The sequence below is a fragment of the Podarcis raffonei genome, chromosome 5, assembly GCF_027172205.1.
Source record: "Podarcis raffonei isolate rPodRaf1 chromosome 5, rPodRaf1.pri, whole genome shotgun sequence".
NCBI classification, from domain to species: Eukaryota; Metazoa; Chordata; class Lepidosauria; order Squamata; family Lacertidae; genus Podarcis; species Podarcis raffonei.
In genome coordinates, this window is record NC_070606.1 from 4,848,125 (window position 1) to 4,863,395 (window position 15,271).

Genomic DNA, 15,271 nt, shown 5'->3' on the forward strand with positions numbered 1-15,271 from the left:
GCCAGTGATAATCTAAGTTCAGATTTTTGTGGAAACAGGCAAAATATTACTTTTCTACCTCCCCCACCCCCCAGGAAGAAGGTATATTACTGATTTTTGGTTCAATTTCTTTCTCTCTTGTTTCTAACAGATATAGATGAATGTCTGGTAAACAATGGTGGCTGTGACCACTTCTGCCGAAACACTGTGGGAAGCTTTGAGTGCAGCTGCCAGAAGGGATATAAGCTACTAACAGATGAACGAACCTGCCAAGGTAATTCTCCTTTTATCAAAGCTTGTTTATTTTTAAATTAGTAATGTGATAAGCTTGAATCATTCAGTGCTAGAAATACAAGCCCATAATATTTATATCTAGCATAGAGACAGAGATATTTCGTAGAGAAATTGCTATAATTCAATGCTATAATTATTCTCAGAATATATGTAACATTCAGATAGGATGTTAAACCCAACTCCAGTTGAGGGCAAGAAAAATGTGATTTACAGGTAGAACCAGCAAAATGTTCCAGTTGTTTAAAGCAGCAAGAACGCCGGAACTGAAAGTCTTGAGTGTGTTCAGTGATTATCACCTAACTATGCTTTTGAATTATGGTGCTGGAGAAGACTCTTGAGAGTCCCATGGACTGCAAGAAGATCAAACGCATCCATTCTTAAGGAAATCAGCCCTGAGTGCTCACTGGAAGGACAGATCGTGAAGCTGAGGCTCCAGTACTTTGGCCACCTCATGAGAAGAGAAGACTCCCTGGAGAAGACACTGATGCTGGGAAAGATGGAGGGCACAAGGAGAAGGGGGCGACAGAGGACGAGATGGTTGGATAGTGTTTTCGAGGTTACCAGCATGAGTTTGACCAAACTGCGGGAGGTAGTGGAGGACAGAGGTGCCTGGCGTGCTCTGGTCCATGGGGTCACGAAGAGTCGGACACAACTAAACGACTAAACAACAACAACAAGCTCTAGCCTTTTGGATCTCCTTCCTTTAAACAGAACTAGGTCTTGATGTAGAGGCTAAACATTTGCCTAACACTCAGTTTAAGACCCATAGGGAAATTATGTGCTCTCAATAAGCAAATGTCTGTATATGTTTCAAATTTGGGAAGTGAGACGTGTGCTTAGTTTGCTGAGGTACCACTGAGCAACCTGTTGACCGGATTCTCACCTTTTAGGTTTTCATTTTCAGTTAATATCTGGCATTCTTGGATAAGGTTTGCAAATCTTGCTGTGCGGTTCTTGATCCATGCTGACACCAAGGTTTTTGGTAGTATCTCAGCAAAGCTAATTGGAAAATACAACCCATTTATTCCTTATTACATTTATATCCCACCTTTCCTTCAAGGAGTTCAAGGTGGTTCTCAGGTGAATCCCCACTCAGGCGGGGGTTACATTCTGAGGTCCCATGCAACTCGATGTGAGTTGATTGTGCATAAGAGGGGGGGAGCCTTGCATGGTTCTCCCACTCCTCATTTCATCTCTACAACAACCCTGTGACTAGTCCTAGGTCACCCTTGGAGCTTCATGGTCAAGAAAGGTATTAGAACCTAGGTCTCACAGGTCCTCATCCATCACTCTGCACAAGAATGACCTATGGGATCCTGTGAACTGAGCTCAGGATGTATTTACTGGATACCACCAAGCTATTTTCATATGAGTTGGGGCTTTAGAAATACTCTTATAAATAAAGAAATGAGTGGCCCCGTGTGGGAGAGTAAAAGCCCAGCCAAGAAGCAGCTTGACCTAGCAATACAAACCCTGCACAAAGCATAGATCTGACAGCCCATACACTTAAATAACCACTCCCAAAAGTTGTGGACTATTCATCTGCAGAGTGATCTGTATAGTACATGATTTTCCTGTACAGAACTTTGAGATGGAACGTCAAGAAATCTTGTAGAAAACCTTGTTTCCATCCCAAATTTAATCTCACTTTGGTCTGTTGACATGAGATGATTTTCACAGCCATTGCTAGAACAAGGTGCACAGGTTCATTTGATATGCAAAAGTTGTTTCAAAGTTATATGCTTTTTGAACATCCCACAAAGGGAAATTTATATTTCAGAGAGCAAAGAAGGAAATGTGAAAAGAAAAATGTGCTTGTTGTGTGTCCTTTAGGGGGTTAATTTCAAAGCATCAAGAGCACAGTCACAGTTTTACTTTTTTCTGATTATTGCAGTAACTATAGAAGGCTTTTATTTAATGAACGCATCTGAACACTTTGAATATTTGCAGACTGTGTGAAGTGTTAAATGGGGAGGGGGGTATTTTGAAGCATTGAACAATTCCTCCTTTCCCCATTCTTTATAGAATGTGTGGGAAAGACCTTGGAAAATAAAAAGAAAGAAAGCTGAGCATACGCTGGCACAGACAGCACCACCTGAGTGGGCAGAAACAGCACTGGAGATTTAGTCTGGCAGATAAGAGCAAGTTGGGAGGCTTGGCAGTTGTTAGAATAATGTCAGCCCTGATGTTGCACTATAAGGTGACAGGGTCTTCAGTTCAGGGTAATAGAACACGATGTTTAAGCCAGACACCATCTCTCAGCCTAACCTAATTTACAGGGTTGTTTATGAGGATAAAGGAGTTAAGGTGGAGGAACGGGTATTTTTTAAAAATATGATGAAAGAAAACGTGATGGAAGAAAATGTGATTAATGAGAGAATGACAGTGACTTTGGTAAAAAAAAAATTATACTTGAGGAGCCATTATATGAAAAAGCACCCGCATGGGAAATAATATTTACCTGAAATATTGTCAGTCAAAAAAATTACATGTTTTGAAGACTTGCCATGTGACTTGTCTATGAATAGCAGAGAGTAGTTGAACCGCTGAGGCCATCGCCCTGAGGCTTCAAATGGCAGCCTGACAGGAAGCACAAATGCCACAGCCAGAGGCTCACAGCATCTCTCTTTTGTTCAGCCGGGGGAACCTCAACATTTAACAACAGAAGCCACAAAAAGCTGCAGAAAATGCAGACATATTGATTCATAGAAATGAAGTGCAAGTATTTTCCTGTTTCATGCCTGAGGTACTTCGGGCTTCCAGACCAATAGCAGCTATATTGTTAATAGCACCTGACTCACAAAAACAGGTGGTTTCTTGGATAATTTAGCTCCTGTCTGGTGTTTTTAAAGGTAATTGGTGAACTCAAGCAGTCAACATGACTGCTGCTGCTGCTGAATGACAGAAGGCTAATGGAGATCAAGGAATGAACAAAGTGTGAATCACCTGTATTTTGTTTCTTTCCTTACTGACATAATGTCATTGGTGTCTCTTGTATTAAATGGAAGGAACAAGAGTGGTTTGAGGTTACTGGCCATGTCAGTTTATAAATCTCCTGCAGGCCTCCCCCTGTGTTAACTCGTGGCCAAGACATTTTTAAAGTGCTGTGGAGAGACTTGTGGCAGGTTATTTTTGGTGTTTTAATCCTCCCACAGTCTGTTTCAGAAACATTTAATTACATATTTGTTGAGAGATGAGGTAGCTGTTCATATTGTTTATGTATTTTTGCATCTGTTTTTATCCAGTTCACAGCTTCTGTTTATTTTAATTCTGCTTTATTTGGCAGCTAAAGAATTGCTTAAATTTGTGGAACTCTGATTTACATGCTCAGGAAACATGTAAATGTGGCACAGCTCACTTGAGATTCTTCCGCTTCAGAATGCAGGCAAAGGGCTATTCAGGCAGTCAGATATAGGCTGCAAATGTATGGAAAGACGCAGAGCCTGCTCAAGGAAAACTAACATGTCAGAGAGCAGGATTTCAGAAAAATCTTCTCCTTTAAAGTATTTAGGTTTTTTAGAAAAATCAAAATGAAAGGCCACCTAAAAAATATTTAAAGGTTTTGCAGTCAGCCAAAGCATGAAAAAGAAAAACAACTGTTAAGTCTCACCTTTTGAATGCATGGGGAGGAAGAATTGGAAATTGAGCTGAAGCAAAGAATAGTCTCCACACCTCAAAAGAAAAAGATTAAGAATATAAGCAGAGCCCTGACTGATCTGGCCAAAGGCCTATCTAGTCCAGCCTCCTCTCCTCACAGGAGCCACCCACATGCCCATTTTGGCATTTGCATGGTCTCCAACTGCCCTGAAAATGCTAGGACCTTCATGAAAACCCTTAAGCCATCATGGCCTCTCACTTTGTCATGCACAGTCCCAAATTCCCAGTTGCAAGCCTTCCCTCCCCCTCCTTGTAAAAAAAACCCCACCCAAATCTTTCCCCACCTTTTCATTCATTGCTTCTTCCATCTCCTGGCCAGGGAAAGAGAGAGGCAGCAACCTACCGTATTTTTTGCTCTATAAGACTCACTTTTTCCCTCCTAAAAAGTAAGGGGAAATGTGTGTGCGTCTTATGGAGCGAATGCAGGCTGCACAGCTATCCCAGAAGCCAGAACAGCAAGAGGGATTGCTGCTTTCACTGCGCAGTGATCCCTCTTGCTGTTCTGGCTTCTGGGATTCAGAATATTTTTTGTCTTGTTCTCCTCCTCCGAAAACTAGGTGCGTCTTGTAGTCTGGTGCGTCTTATAGAGCGAAAAATACGGTGCTTCGGGTTCTCATTTGCACAGATTTACCAGCTGCTCAGCAACACTGCACACAATGGGGAGGGTCTGCTCTGCGCCCAAACCTCTCAGGTCCCGGCCCAATTTGTTTGCATTGCTGCCTCACCTTTCCTTGCCAGTTTCATTTGGGAACCTCAAGTGTCACTGAGGTGTGTTGTGGGCATTTCCTCTTTGGGGTCTTGCTTTGAAAAAGATGCAGAGAGATCTGATCCTGCAACTTGTCCCTCTAGTCCCGGACTAGATTCCCGAAGTGTAGGGGCATTTAGGGAGATGGGGAGGGGTCTTCCGGAGCAAAAACCCCTTTCCATCACTTGGATGGGAAAAAGACATTGATTTCTACCATGAGCTGAGTTGGTGGCGCCTTCTGAAATCTGACGAGTCTCCCCATTTTGTGCATTTGGGTGAAGGAAAGTCCCAGAGTACAGTGGTACCTCAGGTTACAGACGCTTCAGGTTACAGATGCTTCAGGTTACAGACTCTGCAAACCCAGAAATAGTACCTCAGGTTAAGAACTTTGCTTCAGGATGAGAGCAGAAATCACGCGGCGGCAGCGGGAGGCCCCATTAGCTAAAGTGGTGCTTCAGGTGAAGAACAGTTTCAGGTTAAGAACGGACCTCCGGAATGAATTAAGTTCTTAACCTGAGGTACCACTGTAGCTAGGGGAGGGGATGCCTGGAGTGGGGGTGTCTTTGCAGCTGATTCAGCCAGGATTCACCCCAGCGGCAGCGTTCTGCAGTTGCTTTCGCATTCCTAAGTTGCTCAGAAGTTTGAAACACTAAAAAAAGGAAATTTGTATATCTCTGAACCATAGGAGCCAACTCCTAGAGGCCAAGGTCCCTTTGCAACACCCCCAATAAAATATTTAAGGGGACCAGCCCCCCCCCCCGGTTGATGGGTGTTGTCATTCAAATGCTGTGTGTGTGCCATGTCATGTGCTCAACTATGTGGAGTGGCGCTTACCCCTGGGGGCCCCCAAGATTGGCACCCCTGCCCTGAATTCAAAAGTGTATATGTCCCTGGACTCCAAAATAAACATTGGGACACCCCATATCATACACCTGCACAATCACAATAATAATGGTTATTCAAAGTTATCATGCTTCTAAGATACTCATAAGTGCATTATGTCATTGCATAGTCTCCACACACAGTGGCACCTTGGTTTAAGGACAGCTTAGTTTATGAACAACTTGGATTAAGAATGCTGCAAACCCAGAAGTAGGTGTTTTGGTTTCTGAACTTTGCCTTGGAAGCAGAACAAGTTTTGCTTCCTGTTGAGTGTGTTCCATTTGTAAATTGAGTCCCCCGCTGCTATGGGAAAGCACGCCTTGGTTTAAGAATGCTTTGGTTTAAGAACGGACTTCCAGAGTGGATTCAGTTCGTAAACCAAGGTACCACTGTATATAGTTAGTTGCATTTATTGATTTGGGGTTTTCTTTTCCTCTCAGCCTTCCCTAAACACAATATATAAATTCAAATATTTCTGTGCTTAAAAAACTGCAGTTTTGTCCTCTAATAACTTGTATTTGACCAGAATGTAATGCCGAAGCAGTGATACTGATGCAGAATAGAATGTCCCTATTTTCATTTCATGGAGACTCTACATTTGGCAGAATACTGTCTCCAACAGTGGAGATAGAACACAGCCTTTGCAGCTTGTAGCCATTGATAACCCTATCCTCTGCAAATTTGTTTAATCCTTTTAAAAAACCACCTTGTTTTTACGTAAAAACCAGAGAGCTAGTGAACCTGGCTCTTTAAAACAGAATATTGTTGTCTCCTTTCACTATTTCACCCAGCTGTAAATGAAACTATTTTGAGACCTTGTTGTGCAAAAGGAATGGCGATTGGACGTGGGTTGGGTTATAAACTTGAAGTTCAGCAGGAAGATTTACTGAGCTTTCCTCTTTCATTTGTAGATGGAAATGTGGTGAGCAATATTAGGCAGATGCAATCCTCAGAGGCCAAGCAAGAGGCCATCCAGAGGCCACCACAAGGAAGGTTACTCAGGCTATTTTCACATAAAAAGATTTTATCTCCAAACACAAAAAGATTTTAAAATAGCATCTTGCCCCAAGCCCACACAAACCCCATGTTTGAACTGGTGTCCTCGTGGTCAGGTTTGAGAGAAGGGTGTGAGGCTGACTTCAAGGTCCAGTCTGTCTCCCAGAGAGGGAAGGGAACACCACAAACAGTGGAGTCCAGTCAGGGTTTGGAAAGCCTCTGGAAGGTGGAACACCTACAATTCCTCCATTCGCACTTCATCCCTGCCTCTATGTGCTTCATATTCATGGCAGAAGATACCAAGAGCTCAAGCAGTTTAAAAATACCCCGATTTCCAGTCTCATCTCATCCAATTTCAGCTGATATAAGTGTGAAGGGAGATGCTAGCATTCAATATAGGGAAGGTTCTGGGACTCACTAGGCATGCACTGTTTTTGCTTCTATGGGGGGTGGGGAGTTCCCAGTACCGCTAGGGAGATGATCTTTGGCAACTTTACCTGGCAGGGGAACACTTAAAGGAACTGCTTCTCTGATTGCTATGCAAGAGTGCCGTGCTTATTGTTCAGAGCAAAGTCACAAATAAACCCATTGTCTTGGGGCACGTGCAGACTTCCAGCTAAACTGGGCTTCTCAGTGACACACCAGCTTAGCTCCCAGAGGTCCATTGCCCACTCTTCAGCTTCTAATCTTGGCAGGATATGCAAGAGGAAGAAACTGCTGCAGCCTCGAAAGAACGAGGGGGAGCAATTTGCAAGGGGGGTGTTGAGAGCAATAGGTCCTTATCTCACCTTTTGCTAGCCCTCCTCCCTTTGAAAACCACAACTGAGGTCAGCTTTGAGGTGATGGGGACTATTCTTGGCCCCAGCTCTCAAAACTGTAGGTCCAGGGGTGAGGTCAAGTACTACCCTCATACAGTGTTACCAATGCCTCCTCTTTGTTTTCGCCACAAGGGAAACCATTCACTTCTATGGGAGATAGTAAAGTAAAGGTAAAGGTACCCCTGCCTGTACGGGCCAGTCTTGACGGACTCTGGGGTTGTGCGCTCATCTCACTCAAGAGGCCGGGGGCCAGCGCTGTCCGGAGACACTTCCGGGTCACGTGGCCAGCGTGACAAAGCTGCATCTGGCGAGCCAGCGCAGCACACGGAAACGCCGTTTACCTTCCCGCCAGTAAGCGGTCCCTATTTATCTACTTGCACCCGGGGGTGCTTTCGAACTGCTAGGTTGGCAGGTGCTGGGACCGAGCAGCGGGAGCGCACCCCGCCGTGGGGATTCGAACCGCCGACCATGCGATCGGCAAGCCCTAGGCGCTGAGGCTTTTACCCACAGCGCCACCCGCGTCCCCATGGGAGATAGTAAATGCCCCTAATTAGACACTCATTCATGTGTCTCTGTCCCTGAAGAAGGAAGAGACAACAGAATGTTATGTGGAACAGTAGATCCAACAGGCAGGAAGGTTAGTTGTGGTCCACTGGTTGAGACTTGGTGGGTACTGAACGCATCTTTATGATTCCTTTTATTAAAATATTTCAGAACTGTTTGTCATAATCTATTATACAAAGGAGTCTTAAGAGAAACAATGACATTTCCTATTTTAAATAGACCCTGATTTGTTTTGCTGACAGTATGAAGTTCAGCTTTTCAACTTTATGTTTTGAGGCAGCAGAAACTGGACTAATAAAAAGTACCATGTTTTATTTTTTTGTTTTATTTTTTAAGGATCAATACATCAGTAAGTCTATTCCAAGAGCTAAAGTGGGGGAAGCAATTAGCCAAAAAGTCCTAGGGAAAACTGAATAATAAAAAGACTTTGCATTTGTTTCCCTTTCTGGGGATCATTTGGATAATCTCCAGTGCACTATGTCCAACAAACACAAATGAAAATATGGATGCAAACCAAAATGCTTTACTTGACCTTACTTTAGTATTTTTCAGATTGGACGTTTCCAACAACAAATGTCATACAGACAATCTGAGAACAAATTTACAGAGCTACAAAATAATCATTAGCTGGATTCAAAGCAAAGTGAACATATCATTTTTAAAAATATTGTCACTCCACCTCTTTAAATAAATTCCAAAAATGCTTTTTAATTTTGCCTGGTATTGTTCAGTGATTATGACCTATTGGAGATATAATGATGCCTGCCTCCCAACTGTAAACCAGGATATACAGCCATTGAATACATACTTCCTCCGCATCTGTCAGTTTTTGCCCAGCTCCAGATCAGGTTTGGATATCTGGTGGTGGACCTCTTTGCAACAAACCAGAATTTCCAGCTCCCAAGATATGTCACAAAGTACCACATGGAGGTACCACAAGGGCACCAATGTAGCCCAATGGGCTACTGTACATTTTTTTCCTGCTCCTCTCCTGGGATGAATTCTCTGGAACCTATATTCAGATGGTCTTGCTGGCACCCTAATGGCCTCATTGGCCATGGTTTTCAAAGCTCCTCCAGCTCTCAGTGGAGAAGCCATGGTGCTACCCATTTGCCAGTTTGGCATCTCGACCCCAAGTAGCTGCACCTGACATCCTGACATTTGAGTGGTGCTGTCTCCAAAGGTGGTTGCTATGATCCTAGCCTCTTGTTGCTCATCAGCCAACGGAGCACATGGTCTGTCATTTCCAAGTATTGTGGGTCCAAAGGGGTAGCATCGTGCAAAGTGACTGTGCCTCAAGTCCTGTCTTTCCTTCACAGAGGCTTGAAGTTGGGCTAGAAGCAAGGTACTCTTCATCAACAGGTCTCAGCTAGATAAAAGAGATTCAGAAGTAACAACAGGCTGCCAAGCCACTGTGAGTCACTTGGAAAGACTTGAGAATGTCATCTCACCTTCCCACAACTGCCTTTTCCATTATTCTAGCACCTTCTCTTCAAGACCTGACTCCACAATGTGGGAGAAGAGGAGACCAAAGACAAACTAGGTTTATTTCTCCCTCACTGCAATTTTTCCCCTGAGCAGGCAAGGGGAGAATCACACAAGGAACAAACGTCAGCTCTCTTCTCTGCCTCAACCATGTCTCAACAGCATCAGTCAAAGAGAAGTCTCTCATATTTAGTGAATCTGAGGTGGAAATTGTGGCAGGGAGGTGAGGAAATCAGGAGGGAACACTCAGAGGTATACTTTCAGCTTCTCTACCTACAGCCACACCCTCAGCTTTTGCAATGAACTAGGTCTTCTCCAAGGGTGGCACTGTGGTCTAAACCACAGAGCCAAGGGTTTGCCAATCAGAAGGTCAGCGGTTCAAATCCCCACGACGGGGTGAGCTCCCATTGCTCAGTCCTTGCTCCTGCCAACCAAGCAATTCAAAAGCACGTCAAAGTGCAAGTAAATAAATAGGTACCGCTCCGGCAGGAAGGTAAACGGCGTTTCTGTGCGCTGCTCTGGTTCGCCAGAAGCGGCTTAGTCATGCTGGCCACATGACCCGGAAGCTGTATGCCAGCTCCCTCGGCCAGGAAAGCGAGATGAGCGCCACAACCGCAGAGTCGGTCACGACTGGACCTAATGGTCCGGGGTCCCTTTACCTTTACCTAGGTCTTCTCCAGCTCTTCACCTCTGATTATTTCCTTAAGGACTCCTGTTGCTCTAACATCAGTTTCAGCCTGTAGATGGTGGCCATCCCTTGCCAAACCAATGCAAAGCCAAAGTGGACTTTAAGTCAGCTACGCTGGTCCAGGCTGATCTCCAAGGAGCAACTTACCCAAACCCCAGTCTTCATGCTTGGCTGGGTCAGAAGAGTCCTCCTTCCTTTAGGAGGCAGGGAAGCTGTCAAACTGACAAAAAGAGAGTGCCCACCTAACACACCTGATGCTACAGAAGTTCTCTCCCCACACCCCACAAATCATGTTCCAAATGAAGTTGCAGCTCTCTCCTCACCGACTGATTCCTGGGAAGATATGCCCAAAGATTCTTGAAGCAAAAAAAGACCTCATTTTCTTTTGAACGATTACAGCCTGATTGCAGGTTGCAGGGCCAATTTGGTAACCTTCCCGAAGAATCCAGCTGCCTAGAAGTCCATGCATCTCTGGCAGTGAGACTTCTGATTCAGATCTTTAGACTAGAGGCTACTCTTCGGCTCTCCATCGCTGTCGGCCCCCTCTAATCCCCTTGATTGGACTCCCCTGTCTGCCTGTCCTGGGGCTTACCATCCTCTGCCTGGCGTCCCCTCAGTATTGTTCTGCAAAGACGGTTGAATGTGCTTGTAGGCTTCAGGTTCACAGTATGTGGACTTGCTCTGGGTTTAATTCCTCAGACAAACTCTGGCTCTAGGGCTGGGATTCTGTCAGCAGACTCCTCATGCTTTCTCGCTCTGTGCTTTCTAAAGCACACGGGTTCATTTCCTCTCTCTCCCAGTGAATAAGTCTGTTTCCTTCAGCCCCAGTAATACCTGGACTAAATAAACTCAGATGGCAAGCTGGTTTTACTGATCCTTAATTACTGATCCTTACCAGAACCTTGTTATTGTTCTCATTAGTTATTCTTGATGAAGCCCTTGGCTAAACGATGTTAGCAGTCAGTAGGAAATGAATAATTAGCAGAATAAATAGCAGTCATGATCATTATTTTGCTAAAGCAGAAAATTAAACAATTCTGGTCACATCATTGAAGAGCATTCTAGTTGATGCTGGACCTACACTCTGCTTTAAAAAAAAAGTGTTTTTGTAATTTCAGATAGTTTTGTCAGTCTATTGTTTTGGCCATATAGACAAGCCAGTATAGTACACTGGGCAGAGTGTTAGACTAAGACCACAATCGTGACCTCTGGGCCACCAAATCTGGGCCCTGCTACTTGTGCCAACCAAGGGAGAAGAGAGGCAGGAAACGTCTGGATGTTTTCTGTGTGAAACTGAGAACCAGCTGCCAAATCAAGCAGCTAAAAGGAAAATGGTGGGCTGGCCCTACAGGTGTTGTAGGCTTGTAATTGGGTTCTTTGTAAATGATGTTCAAGAGTGTCAAATTGTTCTATGTGGTTTCCTTTTTTTAAATGGGGTCTAGATGAGTATGCTCTTGGTTTCAGCTAATTGGTAATGGTATTTAGAGGCTTCTGTAAGCAACAACAAAACGAAAACAAACAAAACAAAACAAAGTGTTCTGGTATGCAACTTGCTTATTGAATTTGGTTTTGGCCACTGCAGCTGCCACGCTTCACACTAGTTCAGCCCTCCTAGAAATCAAGGCTGGATTGAATGGCTATGAAGGTGTATGACAAAGAAATCAGTATGTAGCAATTCATTTGTCTTACACCAATACACAAAATCTCAAAGGTTTTCTGTTGTGGTATGTCCGTTCTTGAAAATGAATAGGATGAGAAGGGTGTTGAGGCCACATTTTAACTTGGCAAAGTATGGATTGTCCAGTCCTATCCTATTCAGAATAGGGCAAGGCAAGGAGCTCTTCAAGGGCTTGCAATGCTTCCTTCTTTGGCAGTGCAGGGCACCAAGTGTTTCCCTGCGTTATGCACATACACCAAAAATTCCCCCTTTTTCCCTTCACATGTTTAGGGAAACCATTTTTGGCCTGAGGGCCACTTTCTCTTCCAGGCAGTCTTCAGGGGGCCACATTCCAATGCAGAGTGGGGCTGAGGAAAAGGCAAAAGTGGGCAAAGCAATGAATGTGAATTTTACATTCTCACTGTTGGCTGTGTTATACACACACTTGCATATCCTTCTTGGATAAAGGCTCTTGCTTGCTTGGATGGGCGACAGCAGTCTAGGGCATATGGTAGCCAAGCAGAACCACAAAAGGGGAGTGAAGCAAGCTAGTGAGAGTTGTGACCTGGTGAGAGTTTGTGGCCCTAGGGGAGTCCCAAGGACCAAATAGAGAAGTCTGCAGGGCCAGATTTGGCCCACAGACCTGAGGCTTCCCACCTCTGCACTAATAGCTCTTTCGCTGTAGATTGAACTGAATTAAAAGACACATCCTGTCAAAGAGATGAATGCCTCATCTCTTTACAGCTGCCCATTAGAATTTCATTTATTGTGAGAAAATAATATATTTTATGTTTTTTTATTTAAAAAAAGCTTGATTATGTAAGAAACTTTTATTTTAAAAAGTTTTTTTAAACAAAGGAAGTACAATTATTAGAAATTAACTTGCCTGCCAATAAAAAGGTACATGTGTTATTTCTCTTTTTTATAATCCACCAGACCCAGCAATTTGGTTTTTATTTTGTCTATTAGGCCTAGAACTTCCACTGGTTATGGGAGTGAGTGCCTAACTCCTTGTGCTACTATGGCGGCTTATACACTGAGGAAACTGCTAGTGCATTTTCTGTTGTACTGCAATGCACTGCAAATGGGTAGAGGGTGTTATTGCAGCAATTGATCCAGCAGGGATTAGCGATACAAGAAAGCAGCTACAGTGTTACCTCGGATTAAGAACTTAATTCGTTCTGGAGGGCCGTTCTTAACCTGAAACTGTTCTTAACCTGAGGTACCACTTTAGCTAATGGGGCCTCCCACTGCCACGGCGCGATTTCTGTTCTCATCCTGAACCAAAGGTACTATTTCTGGGTTGGCGGAGTCTGTAACCTGAAGTGTATGTAACCTGAAGCGTATGTAACCCGAGGTACCACTGTAGTTAGCTTCTGGCTGTGTAAATCTGGCACTGAGCCAAAATAGTGCATAACAGGTGACTTCAGGCACTGACCTGCCTCAATTCTATGTAAAGTGAGTATTTTTGTATTATGTACTTTTGTGTTTTTATATCATAAACCTCCCTGTGATCCTCGGGTGAAGGGCAGTATAGAAATTTAACAATTGCTGGGCAAGCCTTAAGTCTATTTGCTTGACGGTAATCTCCATTGAGCGGGACACAGGTGGCGCTGTGGGTTAAACCACAGAGCCTAGGACTTGCCAATCAGAAGGTTGGCTGTTCGAATCCCTGCAACAGGGTGAGCTCCCGTTGCTCGGTCCCTGCTCCTGCCAACCTAGCAGTTCGAAAGCACGTCAAAGTGCAAGTAGATAAATAGGTACCACTCCGGCAGGAAGGTGAACGGCGTTTCCGTGTGCTGCTCTGGTTCGCCAGAAGCGGCTTAGTCATGCTGGCCACATGACCCGGAAGCTGTACGCCGGCTCCCTTGGCCAGTAAGCGAGATGAGCGCCGCAACCCCAGAGTCATTTGCGACTGGACCTAATGGTCAGGGGTCCCTTAACCTTTAATCTCCATTGAACTCAGTCGAACTTTTTTTTTATGCTGTGTTAAATGAAGAAAAGGAGGAGGGATGTGAAAAGATGGCATCAAGTCTGGGAATAAGGAGACGTTTCCAACTTTTTGTTGTTTTGTGGGTTTAATTAAGGTACAGCGGCAGCTGTAGTTGTCCGGGGGTGTGGGGGCATCACAGGCTAAAGAGAGCCCACCTAGGAAGTAGGCAGACCAGCCAAGGACAGAGGGATGTGTGTTGGTTCACCACAAGTAGCCATAGTTGTTTCCATGTTACTGATTTCCAAAGGTGTTTGAGATTAGCAGTTTGCCAAAAAGGAGGGGGTGGAGGGTATAGCACTGGCACAGAAATGTCTACTTTGGCCCTGCTGGGGACTTATTGATGTATCTGCAGCCACAACAGTTTGTGATAACTGATAAGGCAACCCAAAAGTCTAGATTTACATTTGCTCACACTGTGTTTGTCTCAATCCACACAGTGGTATTTGCTTAACAGAGTAAGCTGTGAATCACAAATGGTGTGCAAGGTGCTAAACGAAGAGGCTAAGAGCAGGAACAGAGGGCCTTTCACTTTTGAGACAGTGGTGGGACTCCAGACAAGTTTTGGGACTGGCCAAAAATCATTACTGTCTCATGGCTGCTTTGTGGCCTGAGCTCTCAGTCCACAAGCAGGAAAGTGTCCACATCACCAAAACCACCAGCATAATTAGTGTTGCTGCAATTGGAAATTTTGAAAGCTTCAGTAAAAGAGGTTCAAGGTCATGTACTTGGATGGGCATGAAAAATGAATTCTACCCTCTAGTTCATGGCTACAGCCCAGCCACATAGAGAAATGTGCAAGAACTGCCTTTGTCCTTGCAATATACTTTCCTTTCTGTTGTGTACAGAACCTCTGCCAACCACCCATCTGACATAATATCCTCCTCTTTGACAAGGTTCAGAACTGCATCTCAGAATTTGGTAGGGTCATAACCCATCAGTAGTTTTCAGTAGTCTTAAGTGTCGTAGGAATTGAGGACATGATCCAACCCGATAGGTACAGGCTGGGAGGCTTGTCACCTGTGTCATCACCATTAGAGACTGGAAGAGGGGAGGCATCGCCCAGTCTCAAATCTGCCATTCTTGGGCAAGGTGATTGAGCGGGTGGTTGCTGAACAACTCCAGGCACGCCTGGAAGAAGCGGACCATTTGGATCCCTTCCAGTCGGGATTCAGGCCTCACCATGGGACTGAAACTGCCTTGGTCGCGCTGGTCGATGATCTCCGGCGGGCTAGGAACAAAGGTGAGAGCTGTTTCCTAGTTCTGCTGGGTCTCTCAGCAGCCTTTGACACCATCGACCATAACATCCTTCTGGACCGTCTAGAGGGGCTGGGAGCTGGGGGCACTGTTATACAGTGGTTCTGCTCCTTCCTCCTGGGCCGCCGTGTTCAGAAAGTGGTGTTGGGGGATGAGTGTTCAGACCCCTGGGCTCTCACTTGTGGGATGCCTCAGGGTTCTGTCCTCTCCCCCATGCTTTTCAACATTTACATGCAGCCGCTGGGAGAGATCATCAGGG

The 15,271-nt window shown here is 44.8% G+C and overlaps 1 protein-coding gene across 5 annotated transcripts in view; it reads left to right on the plus strand.

Annotated features, from left to right (window-relative positions):
* SCUBE1 (signal peptide, CUB domain and EGF like domain containing 1) overlaps window positions 1-15,271 on the plus strand; it is a 182,795-nt gene that overhangs the window by 143,115 nt on the left and 24,409 nt on the right. For all 5 annotated transcript variants that reach the window (XM_053387654.1, XM_053387655.1, XM_053387656.1 and 2 more), the window contains one exon: window positions 131-253. In XM_053387654.1, the coding sequence (XP_053243629.1) occupies window positions 131-253 (123 nt within the window). The remainder of the gene's footprint in view (window positions 1-130; window positions 254-15,271) is intronic.